The sequence below is a fragment of the Lontra canadensis genome, unplaced genomic scaffold (assembly GCF_010015895.1).
Source record: "Lontra canadensis isolate GAN:19392208 unplaced genomic scaffold, GSC_riverotter_1.0 scaffold206, whole genome shotgun sequence".
Lineage (NCBI taxonomy): Eukaryota > Metazoa > Chordata > Mammalia > Carnivora > Mustelidae > Lontra > Lontra canadensis.
In genome coordinates, this window is record NW_022631200.1 from 1302273 (window position 1) to 1323477 (window position 21205).

A 21205-nucleotide genomic window follows, 5' to 3' on the forward strand; every position below is an offset into this window, starting at 1 on the left:
AAATTTCTGGAATTTGGGGGACTTCAATAGAACAGAGGCCAAAGCTGAGTGACCACCAGTGCCTGGGGTCAAGTTGGGGGTGGTCAAATTTGATTTCTGCCTCTCTGAGGTCAGATGGGTGGCCAGGTCTTCACAGGCAGGAAGGGCATCCAGTTTCTGGCTGACTGTGGAAGTAGTGACCCTTCCACCTTGTGTGGAGTGGGCACTGACATGTCTATGCCCACTGACCCAGCCCTGAGGTCAGCACTGAGACACATCCTCTGTGCATGTGTGTGGAATGGTTCCATCCAGTGCACCACCCCCAGTGGTGTCTTGCCCATGTAAGAGTGTGTGGCTCCCCATGGGAGCCATCCCTGCCAGACACATCCAAGCTCCATTTCTAAGCTGGAAGATGGATGCCAGGGGGTAATTGGGGCTGTGACCATCTACTCCTTACAGTCCTGAGCTTCAGGACAGCTCTGGGAGCAACTGTGTCTGGAACTCTGGGGTGTGGGAAGTGAGTGTCCAACAAGAAGGGACATCAGAGAGTGGCCCCAGTGTGATAAGGAGTGCTATGTAAAACTGTGTGCAGAGTCGTCAATCATAGTCCAGTGGAACAGCCAGAATATGGGAAACTCATTTTCCTTTAAGCACATGAATATTGAAAAAGTGAACATTGGATTTTTGAAGTAATAACAGAAGTTATATCGTGGAAAAAGGTAGAAATTGGAAATGAATTAGTTAAATACTCTGGAGGTAAAATAATAATAATAATAATAATAATAATAATAAAAACTTAGCCAACATGTAGTACTATATATTGGCTAACTGGACATAATAAAAATAAATAAATAAATAAATCTTTGATATAACAGAATGCAAGTACTTGTTTCATCTGTGAGAAGACACAGCTGGAGAGCAGAACATGAAACTGGAAGACAATGCTGAGGATGCTTTGTGAGGTGCAAAACAGACAGACTGAAATGAAATCCTGCAGATATCTGGGGAACAGGAAGGACACTGGGTACTGTGAGTTCTGGAAGGAAAGCAATGAGGAGGGTGTCAGGCAACAGTCGCATTGGCCAATAGTCAGGTGTTTTACAGATGGAGACAAAACAGGCAGGTGCTGGTATTCATGGAAGTGTCCATGAAATCTGTGTTTCCGTATCTCATGGTGGAGTAAAGGAAGTTGACGGAAGCTGACCTTTGAACAGAAGAAAAATAGAGATTTGGGAAAAACACCTGTAAGGAATGATGAGTGAAGAATGCTTACTCACCCATGGGATTGTGAAGGGAGAAAGGCAAAAGGGTCAGCACGGCCCACATTCTCAAGGCCAAGGAGTCTCTGGGCGCTAGAAGAAGGGGCACATTGGTGGGTGACTCAGTGAAGTGTCTGACTCTTGGTTTTGGTTCAGAACATGATCTCAGTGACTTGAGATTGAGCCCTGTGTCAGTGAACATGCTCAGAGATGAGTCAGGTTGAGACTCTCTCTCTCTCTCTCTCTCAAATAAATAAAATAAATGTTTAAAATAGAAGGAGGGGCCACTGAGTGGCTCAGTCCATTAAACATCTGACTTGATCTGGCTCAGGTCTTGATCTCAGGTTCATGTTACAGACCCTGTGTTGGGCTCCATGCTGGACCGAGTCTACTTATAAAAGAAAGGGGGAAAATAAAATAGAAGAAGGCATACAAGCATGTTAGCGTCACCAGTGAGGTGTGTCAGTAGCTGGATCACAATCACATGTGAAAGACAGTGTATCCATGACTCCCACCTGGGCACACAGTGCCTTCACGGAGGTCCTTGATATTGGCTGTGATGGGCATATTTACACTAAAGAAAAGGTAAAATGCCACGAAGGACAGCTTTTTAAAAACTGATTATTTCTTAGAGCCAGTGTAGCAGCTCACCAGCAGGCTGTCACTTTGAACACCCTTGAGTTCCCTCAAACAGATGGTAATTCTGGAAAACTCTACCAGCTATCATCAGATGAACGGAGACATCTGATTCCTGATTCTTGGGACAAAATAAAGTCTCACATATTTATTTTTGCCTCCTAATTAGATGGAAGGTGAGACACTGGAGATGTTCACCTCAAGGGATTGAGATGGTATTAGTTTCAGGAACTCCCTAGAAATGAGGGAAGAGAATACTTTGCCATTCCTGTCTCCTCAACCACATGCTCTATATTTGACTCTCTGGTGTAGCTGATACCCACAGATCATCACAAAACAAGTGAGACTCCAAGAGAGGTGAGTGAGAAGGAATTGTGGGTTATCTGACTGGGATTAGAGGGTCACATCCTTTCAAAGATGTAGTTGACCCCAATGGACATGCAGGGATCCCTGGGTGATTTCAGTCTGCCCTGACCACCACAACCTCTAGCCTCAAACAGCCAGGATTACACAGTGGAGAATGTCAACCAGATGGGCATGTCTGCTGTGATCCTGATGGTTCTTGGGGTGCTTCTCTTTCAAGCGTGGCAGTCAGAGAAGACCTCAAGATGCAGCCAGGAGATAAATCTGAGAGAGAGAAGACTGTTCAGCAAGGTAGATCCTCACCACTGAGTGGGGTAAATTCTGGAAGAAAATCTGGAGCATTACACTGAGGGAACTGTGTGTTGAAAATGTCCAGAGGAGTAAATATGGTTCGCATGTAGGAAATGTGTGGAGAGAACATTTCTTGTTTGTAGTGGACTTTTGTGCCATTAAGCTGGTAATTTCCTGTCTACCAGTACTGATTGTCCCTGACTGGTCCCTGCCTTTCTCATTCCCATGACATGAGACTGCATTCTCAGACCCACACGTATGCACACTCTCACAGGCTGGTCCACTTCTATATATATACACATTCTCCTTCATTTTTATTAACCACATCCTTTGAAGTATACTTCTGTTCCTTATAGAACACAAAATCTGGTTTTGAATCACTGAATAGATGGGGTAAAAAGAGAGTCTACTTGGAAACAGATAATGGAAGACCATTCCCTAAACCCTCTCTGGACTCATAGAGCTCTTCTCTGCTTATCCGATGAGACCTGGTAGAGCTTTCCAGAATTACCATCTGTTTGAGGGAACCCAGAGGTGTTCGAAGTGACAGCCTGGTGGTGAGCTGCTACACGGGCTGAAAGAAATAATCAGTTTTTAAAATCAGGAAGGTGGAGAAGTGAACAGCAGGACCCACCTTTTCATCCCCACACATTAGCCAACTCCTTCTGGTCCCTGACTTGGGATTATATATTTCCACAGCACTTTCTATTTTTCAATCTGTCCATCTATTGTTTTAAGGAATGACATGGTGGGATTTCTGCAACCCACCATGCAATCTCTCTAGGAGGAAGGATTACCACATTAACATAAATCCAATTACTCATTCAGTTTGCCATCTAGATAGAGTGATGTAGGAAATGAACAAAAAGAGTTGTAGTCTACACTCCTGAGGGAGAAGGAGGTAGTGTGCTAAAGAGGGCCATTACCCACCTATCCCTGGTGTGGACTGTGAGCAAGAGATCCTCCTGAGGCTACACTCTCTTCCTTTAAGCTTGAAGAATTTGTGCCAGTGGGAGGGGGCCAGCTCCTGCCCTTACCTGTCACTACCAGGTACAGGAGGTCACCCTGCTGTGACCAGCTATTCCTGCTCTGATATGCACAATGATATCACCCTGAATCGTGTGAGCTCATGGATGCAAAGGAGAAACTGGCCTTGTTGCTGGAATCCTGCAAGGTCTTCACTAAGAAGGGTTCATAGACCTTCTCTTTATACAGAGAGTAGACATCAGCCTGCAGAGACGCCTGACCCCAGATGGTCACAGGGCTCCCCTTGGTGGCCATGGGGCTGGAATCAACCCAGATGAAGGTTTGGGGAGGCCCCCTAGAAAGGAATCAGATGGAGAGTTGCAAGGGGGACTTCTCTCATTTCCCCACTTGTAACCCCAAGGGTCCTCCCATATTGGTCATTATCAGTCCTGCCTCTCTGTGTCCCCGGGCTGCCCAGTGGGGTTGTTGGGTTGAAGCAGGATTTCTGGGGATGGCTCACCCACCTGTGCCTGGTCCCATGGGGCCTAACACATCTTGAAAGTGTCATTAGATACAATACATATAACAACTACAATGTAAAAGGGTGAGGATATACTCATTTAGATGTTTTCAGGTTCCTACATTTCACTTGAAGAGGTAAAATACTAACTCTAAGTTGATTGTGTTAAGTTAGGTATGCATATGATAATATCTAGATTACTGCTTAACAGCACCCAAGAGGTATAGTTAAAACCCCAATAGAGATATTCAATTGGAATCCTAAAAAGATTTCTTAAAGCCAAGAAAAGGCAGATAATGGAAATAGTAGAACAAATGAAAGAGGAGAGAAGCAAAAATAAAATGGAGATCTAATAACAATCTCATCTGTATTTACATTATATGTCAGTGGTCTAAACACAACACTTAAAAGACAAAGATTGTAAGATAGGTTCAAGAAAAACAACTATAAGCAAGACTCTACTATTTGCGTCTATAAGAAATTCACTTCAAATGTGATGGTGTAAATAGGTCAAAAGTAAAAGAATGAAGAATGTGGATGAACCACGAAAACACTGTGCTAAGAAAAAAAATCCAGACACAGAGGTCACATCTTGTGTGACTCCATTTATATGACCTGAAGAGGCAAATTCAAGAGACAGGAAGTGGAGCAGAGATTGACAGGGGCTGGTGGCAAAAGCACCACCTGTAAATAATTATGTAATGGGTAGGGACTTTCCATTGGGATATTAAGAATATTCTAGAAATGGATAGTGGTCATGATTGTCTAACTTGGTAATGTAGTTCATGCCACTGAGTTATATATCTTAGTAGTGATTAATAAAATGGTAAATTTTATGTTCTGTATATTCAACTACATTATAAAAAGTAGGAGAAAGAAAAATGTATAACAGAAACACTAATCCAAAGAATATTGAAGTCATCGAATTAGCTTCCAACTGCTGCTGTCACAAATGACTACATACTTGGTGTCTTAAAACAACATAAATAGATTATGTTAAAATTCTGGAGGTCAGAAGTACAAATAGAGTCTAACAGGTATAAAGTCAAGGAATAGGGCAACATTCACTTACTTCATCTTCATTCAGAACCAGAATTCTGAATGCAATTGACTTCTAAATATTGACCATGTATGCAGTGAATCTGGAAAACTCCTTTTCATTGTTTTTTTTAAATTTAATTTTATTTTTTCAGTGTTCCAAGATTCATTGTTTATGCAACACACCAAGTGCTCCACGCATAACATGCCCTCCTTAATACCCACCACCAGGCTCACCTAACCCCCCACCTCCCTCCCCTCCAAAACCCTTGGTTTGTTTCTCAGAGTCCATAGTCTCTCATGGTTCATCTCCCCCTCTCCTTTTCAATTTGGGCAATGCATCTTTATATTATTTTTTATTTTATTCATTTTTTTCATTTATTTTTTCATTTAAATTCAATTAGCCAAGGTATAGTACATCATTAGTTTTTTATACAATGTTCAGTCATTCATTAGTTATGCTCAAAACTGTGAAATTTTGGAGCAATACAAGTATTATTCTATCCATTTCAGTGCTTCTCCCTTTGTTTTGTTTCATTTAATTAGTTGGTACCTCCAATTATGAATTGATTGCTGTACTGAATACAAATGCTCAAAAGAAACATACTTGGAACATTCCTCATCACAGAGGAAAGAACTTCAAGTACATATACATATATATAATTTTTTTAATTATGTCATGTTAGTCACTGTATAGTACTTCATTTGTTTTTTATGTGGTGTTCCATGATTCATTGTTTGCATATAACATCCAGTTCTCACTGCAACACATGCCCTCCTCAATACCCATCACCAGGCTAACCCATCACCCTGACCTCCTCCTCTATGAAACCCTCAGTTTGTTTCCTGGAGTCCAGAGTCTCTCATGGTTTCCCCCACTCCTCTGATTTTTCACCCCCCCCCCAACCTTTATTTTTCCCTTCCTTCTCCTAATGTTCTCCATTCTATTCCTTATGTTCCAAATATGAGTGAAACTATATGCTAATTGTCTTTCTCTGCTTGACTTATTTCACTCAGCATAATCCCCTCCAGTCCCCTCCATGCTGATGTAAATGGTGGGTATCCATCCTTTCTGAAAGCTGAGTAATATGCCCTTGTATATACAAACCACATCTTCTTTATCCATTCGTCTGTTGAAGGGCATCTCAGTTCTTTCCTCAGTTTGGCTATTGTGGACATTGCTGCTACGAACATTGATGTGCATATGGTCCTTCTTTTCACTATTATATGTATTGTGGTGTAAATACACTGTAGTGCAATTCCTGGGTGTTAGGGTAGCTTCATTTTTAACTTTTTGAGGAACCTCCGTAACTGTTTTCCAAAGTGGTTGCATCAGCTTGCATCACCTATGGTGTAAGAGGGTTCCCACCATATAAGATGATGTCCAGATACTGATGGTTAATCATGCCTTCATAGATGGTAGGAAACACCTTTTTATTTCTGCTGAGTTTTTGTTTTCATTATGAATTGTTCGTATGTTTTAACAAGTGCTTAGTCTGCATCTGTTGAAATTATTTCTTAAGTTTTAATTTTTTTATTCCATAGGGTTTCTTAAAAAAATTTTTTTTATTTCTTTTCAGTGTAACAGTATTCATTGTTTTTGCACCACACCCAGTGCTCCATGCAATATGTGCCCTCCCTAATACCCACCACCTGGTTCCCCAAACTTCCCACCCCCCACCCCTTCAAAACACTCAGATTGTTTTTCAGAGTCCATAGTCTCTCATGGTTCACCTCCCCTTCCAATTTCCCTCAACTCCCCTCTCCTCTCCATCTCCCCTTGTCCTCCATGCTATTTGTTATGCTCCACAAATAAGTGAAGCCATATGATAATTGACTCTCTCTGCTTGACTTATTTCACTCAGCATAATCTCTTCCAGTCCCATCCATGTTGCTACAAAAGTTGGGTATTCATCCTTTCTGATGGAGGCATAAGACTCCATAGTGTATATGGACCACATCTTCCTTATGCATTCCTCCGTTGAAGGGCATCTTGGTTCTTTCCTCAGTTTGGCAACCGTGGCCATTGCTGCTATAAACATTGGGGTACAGATGGCCCTTCTTTTCACTACATCTGTATCTTTGGGGTAAATACCCAGGAGTGCAATGGCAGGGTCATAGGGAAGCTTTCTTTTCAATTTCTTGAGGAATCTCCACACTGTTTTCCAAAGTGGCTGCACCAACTTGCATTCCCACCAACAGTGTAAGAGGTTTCCCCTTTCGCCACATCCCCTCCAACACATGTTGTTTCCTGTCTTGCTAATTTTGGCCATTCTAAGTGGTGTAAGGTGGTATCTCAATGTGCTTTTAAAAAATGTTTATTTCTTTTCAGCATAACAGTATTCATTGTTTTTGCACCACACCCAGTGCTCCATGCAATCCGTGCCCTCTCCAATACCCAACACCTGGTTCCCCCAACCTCCCACCCCCCGCCCCTTCAAAACCCTCAGATTGCTTTTCAGAGTCCATAGTCTCTCATGGTTCAACTCCCCTTCCACTTTCCCTCAACTCCCTTCTCCTCTCCATCTCCTCAATGTGCTTTTGATTTGAATCTCCCTGATGGCTAGTGATGATGAACATTTTTTCTTGTGTCTGATAGCCATTTGTATGTCTTCATTGGAGAAGTGTCTGTTCATATCTTCTGCCCATTTTCTGATATGATTATCTGTTTTGTGTGTGTTGAGTTTGAGGAATTCTTTATAGATCCTGGATATCAACCTTTTGTCTGTACTGTCATTTGCAAATATCTTCTCCCATTCCGTGGGTTGCCTCTTTGTTTTGTTGACTGTTTCCTTTGCTGTGCAGAAGCTTTTGATCTTGATGAAGTCCCAAAAGTTCATTTTTGCTTTTGTTTCCTTTGCCTTTGGAGACATATCTTGAAAGAAGTTGCTGTGGCTGATATAGAAGAGATTACTGCCTATGTTCTCCTCTAGGATTCTGATGGATTCCTGTCTCACGTTGAGGTCTTTTATCCATTTTGAGTCTATCTGTGTGTACTGTGTAAGAGAATGGTCGAGTTTCATTCTTCTACATATAGCTGTCCAGTTTTCCCAACACCATTTATTGAAGAGACTAAGGAAATGTTGAAAAACAAAAATTAAACTGGCGGCATCACGTTACCTGATTTAAAGCTTTACTACAAAGCTGTGATCACCAAGACAGCATGGTACTGGCATAAAAACAGACACATAGACCAGTGGAACAGAGTAGAGAGCCCAGATATGGACCCTCAACTCTATGGTCAAATAGTCTTCGACAAAACAAGAAAAAAATATACAGTGGAAAAAAGACAGTCTCTTCAATAAGTGGGTTTTTTAAAAAATTTATTTTATTTTTTCAGTGTTCTAAGATTCATTGTTTATGTAAACATCAAGTGCTAAATTTTTTTTACATCTTTTTTAAAATTTAATTTCTTTTCAGTGTAACAGAATTCATTGTCTATGCACCACACCCAGTGCTCCATGCAATCCGTGCCCTCCTTAGTACCCACCACCAGGCTCACCCATCCCCCACCCTCCTCTCCAAACCCCTCAGTTTAGTTTCTCAGAGTCCACAGTCTCTCCTGTCCATATATGCATATACAGCTGTTTCACATTTTTGAAATTATCAGCTTTCGCACATTTTTTATTATGTTCAGTTAGCCAACATATAGTACACCATTAGTTTTTGAGGTAGAGTTCAGTGGTTCATTAGCTGTGTATAATCCCCAGTCTCATCACAACATGTGCCGCCTTTTTTGTGTTTCAGTTTATATTGCTAGGATATACACATAATTTTTATAGCTCCATTTCATTGTTTTGGACTGCAATATAGTATTTCTTGCATGAATATATCACCATGTATTTTTCCATTCTCATTATTATAGATATCTGGCTACAATGCATATCTAGATAATACACGCGATAGAGATACTTTAACAACAGTATTCTGACCCATAAACATGGGACATCTTTCATTTGTTTGGGTCTTCTTCATTTTCTTTCATCAAAAGTCTTACAGTTTTCAGGGTATAGCTTTCACCTCCTTGGCTAAATTTATTCCCAAATATTTTATTATTGATGTTATTATAAATGAGATTGTTTCCTCCCCCTCAACATCAGTTCAGCTTTTATTGTATCTTTCAAATATCACAAATATTGCATTATGGTTGTCACTAACATAACACAATCAAAAATAACAATAAAAAATAAAGTATCACAAATAAGTCTGAAAAATCATCTGGCATCTCGCAGTTTCTGTAGCTGGATGACTTAGATCTTGTTCACCAGCCTGCTGAGCTGTTCTTTTCTCAGAAACATAGATACCACCCAAACATTTTTTGGTAATCCTTCATTTTAACTCTTCTGGCTTACTGAATGGAAGCAGCTGAATTTGATACAAGTTCAATCTCATTTCCTTCAAGAGTTAACTCATCTCGGGGCACCTGGGTGGCTCAGTGGGTTAAAGCCTCTGCCTTTGGCTCAGGTCGTGGTCCCAGGGTCCTGGGATCGAGCCCCACATCGGGCTCTCTGCTCAGCAGGGAACCTGCCTCCTCCTCTCTCTCTGCCTACTTGTGATCTCTATCTGTCAAATAAATAAAATCTTTAAAAAAAAAAGAGTTAACTCATCTCTCTGGGCTTGAGTTACTAAACAAGCAACACCTGGCCTCACCCAAACCCTGTGGATGTGTTTTTCACCAAGAAATTTTGTATTTTGATGGGAAAACCATTCTCCCAAATGACAACGGTATTGCTAAAGTCCTGCTGAGGTTTATGAGAGAACTAAACTGTTTGTTGCACTTAAAACAAAAGTGCACATCACCTTGTTATCTAAAGGGTGTGGAACAGCATACAGAGATTTGTCTGTGGGGCTACTGTGAGAATCAGCAGCACCGTGGCCCAGGTCTGGTCCCTACGGTACTTCAGGTCACAAGGGTAAGATGGGCTTCATGTGGAGACACAGGACCCTGACCTGACAACTCCACTCGCCAGGGGCATTCTGTTGGTGGCATTTGCAATGCCCACAGTCATCGCTTGGGGCCTGCTGGCTTATTATGGGATCTCATAGAGCCTGGTTATCCTCCAGCTCAGAGCATTTCTCTTTCTGCAGGTGTAGAGGTGTAGAGGGTCATATTGTCATTGCCATGGAAATGGGTCAGCATATCTAGGACCCTCGTGTATGGTGAATCCCGGAGGAAATGGGGGTCTTTCTTCACGGGTCCCACTCTTTTCTCTCTCCAGAAGTAAGATCCATAATGGAAGGAACTATTAGCTGTGGGGCAAGAATTATTCCAGGGATTGTCATTAGAGGTTTTCCTGTGTTGGAAGCTCTCTGCCACCCAAAAGTCATTTCCACTTTAAAAATAAAATTTATTTTATATATATTTTATATATATTTTATTTATTTATTTGACAGAGAGAGATCACAAGTAGTCAGAGAGGCAGGCAGAGAGAGAGGGGAAAGCAGGGTCCCTGCTGAGCAGAGAGCCCCATATGGGCCTTGATCTCAGGACCTTGAGATTATGACCGGAGGCGAAGGGAGAGGCTTAACCCACTGAGCCACTCAGGTACCCTATTTCCACTTCTTAATACAACACTAAGGTCGAGGGGTTCTGCATCTGTTTTCAAGGTCCAGCCCCTAATAAGTTTCCATCTAGGAATGGAGTAGAGAGAACTCTGACCCTGGAGACCAGCACCCTTGCACACAGCTGTCTGCCCTGAACTCTCAGAGATTAGGGATGGGACAGACAAGGAATGAGCTGGAACTGAGGTTCCTCCCAGCTGCTCAGGATGATGGTCTGGTAGGACAGAGGGCGAGTCCATGAGGAAGAACAGACAGATTCTTAGAGACGGACCTATACGTAGCTCAGGCATTTGTATGGTTTACCGCCATAATGGATTATGGGAAGCTTTTCCTCCCATTATTTATGGGGTTGAAGTTAGTCAGTTGTGCTTAAAAAATGACTGGTCTCTTCACGAACATTATGTATGTGATGGATTAATCCTATATGCAGGGTTCTTGACATGTGCTTTCCTATACACGATGTGGAGGATGAAATTGATCTGTACACTGCTGGTGGTTTCAGTTTGTGATTTTTCAACCTTAAAACATCCCATTCCACATTTGCCATTAAATACTAATTGTGAACATTTTTCATGTGTCTGATAGCCATTTGTATGTCTTCATTGGAGAAGTGTCTGTTCATATAAGTCAAGCAGAGAAAGTCAATTATCATATGGTTTCACTTATTTGTGGAGCATAACAAATAGCATAGAGGACAAGGGGAGATGGAGAGGAGAAGGGAGTTGAGGGAAATTGGAAGGGGAGGTGAACCATGAGAGACTATGGACTCTGAAAAACAATCTGAGGGTTTTGAAGGGGCGGGGGGTGGGAGGTTGGGGGATCCAGGTGGTGGGTATTGGAGAGGGCACGGATTGCATGGAGCACTGGGTGTGGTGCAAAAATAATGAATACTGTTACGTTGAAAAAATTAAAAATTAAAAAAATGCTAATTGTGTGGGATTGAACTCTATGGTTTGTGTCTACACTGAGCAACACACTTGTCAATATTCTCCCACAGGTGCCACGCCTACACACATGGTTTCCACTAGGGTGTGGGATCCTGGGGCAGAGCTGCGTCCCTTGCTTTCACCAGATGACTCTGATCTGATCCCCAACTTGTCCTTAGCAATTTATACTCCTACCAGGAATGTACTGGGATTCTAAGTACACAGTATTTTCTCCAACGATGGATGTTGCCATTGTGTTCTCTTGCCTGTCCTGTGGCTGTAGTAGGATTTGTGTGTCAGTTTCCCTGAAACCGTGGCATTACACTGAGCTGGAAAATACCAGGATGTTTACAATACAGGGAGGCACACGTGCACGTTGGGATGACCAGTGAGGTGAGCCCACAGCTGGATCACACTCACTCGTGATGACGGTGTATCCATGACTCCCACCTGGGTGCACAGTGCGTTCACATGGCTCCTTGATGTTGCCCATGACGGGAGTGTTTACACCAAAGAAGTGGGCAAATACTACGAATCACAACTTAAAAAAAAAAAAAACCCAAACTTTTAATCCATGGAGTCAGTGTAGAAGCTCCCACCTGACTTCACCTCAAACGCCCCTGAGCTCACTCAAACTGATGGTGTTTCTGGAAGATTCCACCAGGTGTCGCCACATGAGGACAGAAGAGCTCTGTGAGTCCAGAAAGGGTTCAGGGAATGGTTTTGGATTCATCTGTTAAAACGTGGTCCAAATTTTCACCCACTTATTTACTTATGAAAACAGAGACTGTGTTTTGGGCTGAAGGGACGGAGGGCAGTAGTGGACATCAGGGAAGGTGGAAACGGAAAGTGAAGGAAAATGTATCCCACGAAGCTGGACCAGAGCTGCCGCTGTAGGAAGGTATGAAGCAGCCCTGCTGTGTGGGATGAAGCCTCAAGTCACAGGGATGAGGAAAGATGCGGGCAGTCAAGGATGTCCAACAATGCAGGAGGGAAACCACCACAAGTCATGAGGGATCAGTCCCGGACAGGGAGCAGCCCAGACATGGCCTGCCACCTGAACCATGCTCCCCCTCGATGTTGTCAGCAGACAGATCAGCGAGGGTGAGCTGCAGACTTTCCTCCAGATCTCTCTGGGCACCTGGAATGCATGCCCACAGCTCTGCCACATGGAATGGTGGCCTTGTTCCCACTCGTGTTTAGCTCCTGGCTGCATCTGGGGTCCTTCTCTGGCTGTGCTGAGCCTCTAGCAGCAGAATCCCAAGGACCACCAGGATCAAGGCAGCCACGCCCAGGCGGGTCAGATTCTCCACCGTGTAATCTCTGGGGTCTGAAGCTAGGAATGAGGACAGAGAGGTTGCAGAGGTCAGAGAGGACCCACATCACCCATATCCTGCATGTCCACCCTGGGGACCTGCTTCCCCAGACAGGACACCCCCTCCACACCAGCCCCATCACTGAGAATTTCTCCTACTCACCACTGCTGGGGTCTGAGTTGATTTGGGGTGGGCTCACGGTGCCAGTGGCTTCTGCAGGGAAGATGGAAGCAGATGGAAGGAGCTGGAGACCCCCATCCAGCCTGTCCTCTGCTCTGTGTCTCTATCCTCAGCCTGTCACTATGTGGTTTTTGTACAGTTTCTGAACTAGTCCTTCTCTGCACTAGGGGCTTTCCTCTGCTCTCCTCACTGGATTCCTTCAGCCTCCTTCTTCTCTTTGATTTCAGACTCTGCTTCTGAGTCACTCGGGATAGATTCTGGCTGTGCCCCACCAGCTCAGGGTTGCAGGGAAAAATGTCCTCCCAGCACAGAAATCATCATGTCCTCACATGTTCTCCGTTCTGTCTGGGACACAAGACCTCCTGGGCACATGTCCCTGTAGATGACAGTTCCCACTTATTCAGTAGCCGAGGTCCCAGCAGCATCCATGGACGAGGAGCGGGAGTCAGGGGCTCCTGACTGTCAGGAGCACAGAGGGGCTGATGTCTGGAGTCGGGTTCCTGTCGCTCCATGTCAACCAGCTCCCTTCCTTCAGGGTCTGCACTTTATTCTGTACCTACAGTATTCCTCCTTGGCTATGTTCATTAATTCATTCTTCATTTACTTACAGATACCCACAGTGCCACACAGACAGACAGACACACACACACAGAGACCGAGAGAGAGAGAGAGAGAGAGAGAGAGAGAGATCTGTGTGTGCACATCTACAACAGACATATAAATATGTATCCATGAAAGGTGATGGTCAGTTACTAGGTCATAGGAACACCCTTATTGCTTTCATGCAGTGTGGATGGAGATGGGAAGAAGAGCTACATAAGAAAATTTAAAAAAAATAATAAATAAATGAACAAAAAATAAATGAGACTCATTGAAAACATGCTAAGACCCGGGAGTGCCCAGAGCTTGTGCCCCACAAGGACCCTGTGAATCTATATAACCCCAATGCACACAGGAGAAGGAGGACTGGTTTCTGAGTCTGGTGTCCCTGTCACCTGAGTTCCCTTTGTCCTCATCTGCAGGTGCTGCTCTAGAAGGTGTGAGAAGCAGACACAGGGACACTGGACCAGGGTCCACACACAATGCAGAGTGGACACCAGTGCACATGGACATAGGGTGCAGCCTCCCTGGGGACTCCTGTGAGCCGGGATTGGCCCCTCCTGGGTCTCAGGTGTGCACCAAGGGGCATGGAGGCGCCCAGGTGAGTACGGGGGCAGCAGAGCAGTGCCCGCAGGTGGGGAGGATTCTGTCCAGGAGAGTGTCCCGTGGGGCTGACAACACCATCAGATTCTGCTATGGAGGGACAGGAGGAGAGTGGGAGGCACTGTCCACTCACCATCATCCTCACTCACCCCCCACGCAGCCCCTACTCCTTACTCTGCTGAGACCGCAGGATGGGGGACACCGGGTGCACACTGTGGATCTTCCCAACCTCTCCAGGGCAGGACCCTCCTCTGTGGAGCCCCCGTGACCCTACATGTATTACTGTGTCAGGCTTTCCTGAGACGTGTGTCCTGAGCTGACAGAGCTTAGACAGCACAGGGTCAGGGCCCCTCACCTGAGACCAGGAGCTCCAGGGGGTCACTAGGCTGTGACAACAGGTAGGGGGAGATTCTAGAAGAGCCATAGCACCTGTAGGTACCCCTGTGGGCTGAGGTCACAGGACTCATGGGGAATTCAGCCCGGTGCTGCCCAGCTCGGTACTGTGATCTAAGACGCAGGGGGGGATCGGCTGCCCCCTCCTTGGACAGAAGGAAAGTGTCCACAGGGCTCCGTGACTGACACAGCAGGGTCACATTCTCTCCTGGGGCCACCGTGGGTCTAGGTTGCACTGAGAGGGAGGGTGTGTAGGGCAGTTGTCCTAGAGAGAGGAAGGGCGGGTGAGGGGCTGTCCAGCCCTTGTTCTGAACTGAGTCTGTCTGTGTCCTCCGGGTCTGTCCCTTCCCATCCCCCATCTCTCTCTGTCTCTCTCTCTCCTTGGGGACCCCAGAACCCTGGTCCCAGCTGCCACCACCTTGGGCTCCCCTGGCAGGACCTGTGCAGAGTCTGCAGTCCTGACTGAACCCATTAGCCCTCACCTGCGAGCAGGATGTCCAGGGGGTCACTGGGGGCCGACCACTCAGAGGAGACGGTGTTTCCACCATAACACATGTACCGGCCCCCGTGGGAGGGTCTCACCAGGCCCAGGTAGAAGTCTGCCCCCGAGAGCCCAGCCTGGGGCTGCCGGACAAGCCGCTGGGAAGGTTCATGTGTCCCCTCCTTGGACAGAACGAATCTGTCGTAGCTGACATCAGAGTGACACTGGAGGGTCATGCTGTGTCCAGGTGTCACGACAGGGCCCTGTTGGGTCAGGAGGGAGGGCTTCCCTGACACACCTGGGAGAGACCAGCCATGGAAGGCAGGGGCTGCTTCTCCCCAAACCTCCCTTCTCCCCTCCTGACCCCCCGGGTCTCACTGTCCATCACCCTCTGTGACTCTGACCTGTGAGTTCCCGTGGTCCTCACACCCACCCTCTCATTGGGACTCCCCTGGGAGCAGAGTCCCTGTTAACCTGTCGGGTGACTCAAAGCATGAATGGGGCAACAGTCAGACTTTCTCACCTGAGACCAGCAGCTCCAGGGGTCAGCTCACTGGGGTCCGACCACACCTGGGGGGTGTTGCTGTAATAGCCATAGCATCTGAATGTCCACCTGAGGCCGGGGGTCACGGGGCCCACAGGGAACAGGGCCTGGGTCCCCCCACGGGTGGCTGCCTGGGAGACCAGGGTCCAGAAGGGCTGGTGCTCTCCTTCCTTCATCAGGACAAACCTGTGGAATCCCATCCGTGAGGCACACTGGAGGGTCACATTCCCTCCTGAGGTCACGACAGGGCTGGGCAGGGCTGAGAGCCTGGGTTTGTCCTGGGATCCTAGGAGAGGAGGAGGGGGTGGTGTTAAATGGGTCTCAGACCCATCCCCCACAGTATCCCCAGGCTGGGCTGTGAGAGGGAGACCCCTGAGAGACCACCCCCTTTCCTGAGGGCAGAGTCTTGAGTCTGGGACCCTGAGTGGGCTCGCACCTGTCACCACCAGCTCCAGGGGGGTCACTGGGCTCTGACCAGCTGGTGGGACTGAAATAGTCACAGTGATATCTTCCTGCATATACATCTGTCATGTGTTTCATGGAGAACTTGGCCTTGTCCCTGGGCTCTAGCAGTTTCTGTTTGTCCTAGGTCCTGGAGTCTCCCTCTTTATGCAGGCGGTACTCCTGGGCCTCCAGGGCCCCCAGACACCAGATGGTCACAAGTGTCCTCCAGGGCATCACAGAGCCTGGCTCAGCCCAGAGGGTGGGTTTCAGGAGGGTCCCTAGAAGGAAACAGAGGCTGGGACACAGACCTTCCCCACTCCCAGGACCCAGCTCAGCCTCAAAGCCCAGACATTCCCTCTGTCAGCCCAGAACTGCTGTTCTCCATCCCTGATGCCTAGTGGGTGGCCCCGTCCCTAGTGAGGAGGTGGGTTAGCACCCCTGGGGACAGACTCACCTGCCTGCGCTTGGGTCCTGGGGCCCACACTCAGCCCTGGAAGAGAGTCCCTGTGAGAGATTTGCCCCAAATCCTAGCAGATCCCCACCTCCCTTGAGCCTCCTGAGCCAGGGACCTCTGACAGACCAGGGCCTGGCTGTGGGGCAGGTCCCTCCCAGACTAGGGTGTCCCTTCCCCTGCTCAGATCTCACTGAAACAGAGCAGGGCTGTAAGGATGGAGTTCATGGTGTCTCCTCTCTCTGGTTCTGGCTGTACAGATGGAGGGCCCACTGTGACCACAGGACAGACAGACACACAGGGTGTGGCCACAGAGAGTCCAGTCTTACCTGTTACAGTGTTGTCACGTCAGCAGTCCCACAGGAAGGGGAACAGCACTTATGCAGGGCCCAGCTGGCTCTGGTGTCCATGACAGTGCAGTGAGTAGACCCCGAGGCTTCCTGAGATGATCCATCCAGGTGAGGAGACCAGGGCAGGTCCTTCCCTCCCAGAGCCTCCCCCTGGGTCTCCTTCATCCCAGCACACCCCTGGGTCCTCAGCATGGACGGGTCCCCAGATTCAGAGATGCTGCAGGGGACATGGGTTCCTGCTGTGCTGGGGAGCTCATGTCAGCACAGACACTTGTGTGACTTCTCTAAATGGCTCAGGTCGACGTCATGGTGGCAATGAGCCCAGAGGAGAAAAACGGGCAATTAGGGAAGGAAACACGGCCCCTCTCCTGGCCCCAGAGTGTGGGCTTCCTTTTTGTCACAGCCTCCAAGGACTTCTCTATTTTCCTGTGACATGATCCACACCCCATTCATGGGCACATGCCTGTGTGAGTCCCTCCTGGCTCCTCAGTGCCCCTTGCTGTAGAGCAAGACCACCCTGGGGTCTTGCCTGTAAGCTGTAGGGAACAATACGTGGGTGAGTGCTCTGATATGGGAGACAGAGCTGATTCTCATGTCATTACATGAGGAGGTGGGTTAGCAGTGTCCAGTGTCCACTGCCCGGGTGATCTTGAGCACAGTGACCTGGTCTGTAGCATGCTGTCCTGAACCCCACTCTCAGAGTGGTTGTGGGGTCAGAGGGACCTAGAATTTGGATGGGATCAATCTTGTTAGATTCCTGACCTGATTAAGAGGCGTGTGGTTAAGACCGAGGAGGTCCATGTGTCAGATCCCACAGTGAAGGTGGACCAGTGATGCACCTCTCAAGAGACCCCATGGGCTGTTCACACTCAGAAATGCTACTTATGTTTCTGAAATTATTGACAACAGCCTATTTCAGAAAAGAGAAACAGACATTTCTGGAATTTGGGGAACTTCAATAGAACAGAGACCCAAGCTGAGTGACCACCAGTGCCTGGGGTCAAGTTAGGGGTGGTCAAACTTGATTTTTGCCTCCTTGTGGTCAGGTGGGTGGCCAGGACTTCACAAGCAGGAAGGGCATCCAGTTTCTGGCTGACTGTGGAAGTAGTGACCCTTCCACCATGTGTGGAGTGGGGACTGACATGTCTATGCCCACTGACCCAGCACAGAGGTCAGCACTGAGCCGTGTCCTCTGTGTATGTGTGTGGAATGGTTCTATCCAGTGCACCCTCAGCTGAGTGGTGTCTTGCCTGTGTGTGAGTGTGCGACTCCCAAGGGAGACATCCTGCCAGACACATCCAAGCTGAGGTGCCAAGCTGGAAGGGTGGATGCCAGGGGTAACTGGGGCCGTGACCATCTGCCCCTTACAGTCCTGAGCTTCAGAACAGGTCTGGGAGCAACTGTCTCTGGAACTCAGGGGTGTGGGAGGTGAGTATCCAACAGGAATGGATATCAGAGAGTGTCCCCAATGTGATAAGGGGTGCTATGGAAGACTGTGCACAGAATCATCCATCATAGTCCAGTGAAACAGCCAGAATATGGGAAACTCGTTTTCCTTTAAGCACATGAAATACTGAAAAAGCCAACATTGGATTTTGAATCAATAACAGAAGTTATATTATGGAAGAAGATAGAAATTGGAAGTGAATTAGTCAAATACTCTGGAGGTAAAATAATAATAATAATAATAATAATAATAATAATAATAAAACTTAGCCAACATGTAATACTATATATTGGCTAACTGTACATAATAAAAATAAATAAATAAGTCCTTGATACAACAGAATGCAAGTACTTGTTTCATCTATGAGAAGACACAGCTGAAGAGCAGAACATGAAACTGGAAGACAATGCTGAGGACGTTTTATTGGATGCAAAACAACAGAAATGAAAGCCTGCAGCTATCTGGGGAACAGGAAGGACACTGGGTACTGTGAGTTCCAGAAGGAGAGCCGTGAGGAGGGTGTCAGGGAACAGTCGCATTGGCCAATAGTCAGGTGTTTTACAGATGGAGACAAAACAGGCAGGTGCTGGTATTCATGGAAGTGTCCATGAAATCTGTGTTTCCATATCTCATGGTGGAGTAAAGGAAGTTGACGGAAGCTGACCTTTGAACAGAAGAAAAATAGAGATTTGGGAAAAACACCTGTAAGGAATGATGAGTGAAGAATGCTTACTCACCCATGGGATTGTGAAGGGAGAAAGGCAAAAGGGTCAGCAGGGCCCACATTTCCAAGTCCAAGGAGACTCTGGGCACCAGAAGGGGCACATTGGTGGGTGATTCAGTGAAGTGTCTGACTCTTGGTTTTGATTCAGATCATGATCTCAGTGACTTGAGATTGAGCCCTGTGTTGGTGAACATGCTCAGAGGTGAGTCAGGTTGAGACTCTCTCCCTTCCCCTCCGCTTCACCATTGTCCCCTTACCCTACTCTCTCTCTCTCTCTCTCTCTCTCTATCTCTATCTCTATGTCTTTCAAATAAGTAAAATAAATGTTTAAAATAGAAGGAGGGTCCACTGGGTGGCTCAGTCCATTAAACATCCAACTCATGATCTTAGCTCAGGACTTGATCTCAGGTTTGTGTTACAGACCCTGTGTTGGGCTCCATGCTGGACCTGGAGTCTACTTAGAAAAGAAAGGGAAAAAATAAAATAGAAGGAGGTATATATGCATGTTGGGGTCACCAGTGAGGTGTGCCTGTAGCTGGATCACACTCACATATGAAAGACAGTGTATCCATGACTCCCACCTGGGCACACAGTGCCTTCACAGAGGTCCTTGATATTGGTCATGATGGGTGTATTTACACTAAAGAAAAGGTGAAATGCCATGAAGGACAGCTTTTTAAAAACTGATTATTTCTTAGAGCCAGTGTAGCAGCTCACCTCCAGGCTGTCCCTTCAAACACCCCTGAGTTCCCTAATACTGATGGCCTTTCTGGAAAACTCTGCCAGCTATCATCAGATGAGCAGAGAAGAGCTCTATGAGTCCAGAGAGGGTTTAGGGAATGGTCTTCCATTATCTGTTTCCAAGTAGACCCTACTTTTACCCCATCTATTCAGTGATTAAAAACCAGATTTTGTGTTCTATAAGGAACAGAAGTATGCTTCAAAGGATGTGGTTAATATCAGAAAGGATGAATACCCAACTTTTGTAGCAACATGGATGGAAGTGGAAGAGATTATGCTGAGTGAAATAAGTCAAGCAGAGAAAGTCAATTATCATATGGTTTCACTTATTTGTGGAGCATAACAAATAACATGGAGGACAAGGGGAGATGGAGAGGAGAAGGGAGTTGAGGGAAATTGGAAGGGGAGGTGAACCATGAGAGACTATGGACTCTGAAAAACAACCTGAGGGTTTTGAAGGGGAGGGGGTGGGAGGTTGGGGGAACCAGGTGGTGGGTATTAGGGAGGGCACGGATTGCATGGAGCACTGGGTGTGGTGCAAAAACAATGAATACTGTTACGCTGAAAAGAAATTTTTAAAAATCTCCATTGAAAAAAAAAATGAAGTAGAATGTGTATATATATAGAAGTGGACCAGCCTGTGAGGATGTGCATACGTGTGGGTCTACGCCTGAAATATGAATGCAGTCTCATGTCATGGGAGTGAGAAAGGCAGGGACCGGTCAGGGACAATCACTATCGGTAGAGAGAAAATAACCAGGTTAATGGCAGAAAAGTCCTCTACAAGGAAGAAATGTTCTCTCCACACATCTCCTACATGAGAACCATATTTACTCCTTTGGACATTCTCAACACATAGTTCCCTCAGTGTAATGCTCCAGATTTTCTTCCAGAATTTACCCCACTCAGTGGTGAGGATCTACCTTGCTGAACAGACAGTCTTCTCTCTCTCAGATTTCTCTCCTGGCTGCATCTTGGGGTCTTCTCTGACTGCCACACTTGAAAGAGCAGCACCCGAGAACCATCAGGATCACAGCAGACATGCCCATCTGGATGAGATTCTCCACTGCGTAATCCTGGCTGTTTGAGGCTAGAGATTACAGTGGTCAGGGCAGACTGAAATCACCCAGGGATCCCTGCATGTCCACTGGGGTCAACTGCATCTTTGACAGGATGTGACCCTCTGACCCAGGCACTAACCCACAATTCCTCCTCACTCACCTTTCTTGAAGTCTGACTTGTTTTGTGATGGTCTGAGAGTATCAGCTACACCAGAGGGTCAAAAATAGAGCCTGTGGTTGAGGAGACATAGGAATGCCTAAGTATTCCCTTCCCTCATCTCTAGGGAGTTCCTGAAACTAAATAATACCATCTCAATACCTTGTGTTGAG

The 21205-nt window shown here is 46.4% G+C and overlaps 1 protein-coding gene across 1 annotated transcript; it reads right to left on the reverse strand.

Moving 5' to 3' along the window:
- Positions 1-12617: 12617 nt before the first annotated feature.
- LOC116861800 (leukocyte immunoglobulin-like receptor subfamily A member 6) lies at positions 12618-16780 on the reverse strand. The gene is given in 10 exon segments (XM_032848642.1): positions 12618-12876; positions 13019-13069; positions 14595-14897; positions 15115-15411; positions 15637-15658; positions 15660-15943; positions 16094-16115; positions 16117-16379; positions 16556-16591; positions 16747-16780. Coding segments are annotated over 10 exon segments (1449 nt in total). The 3' UTR covers positions 12618-12739.
- Between the last annotated feature and the right edge of the window lie 4425 nt (positions 16781-21205).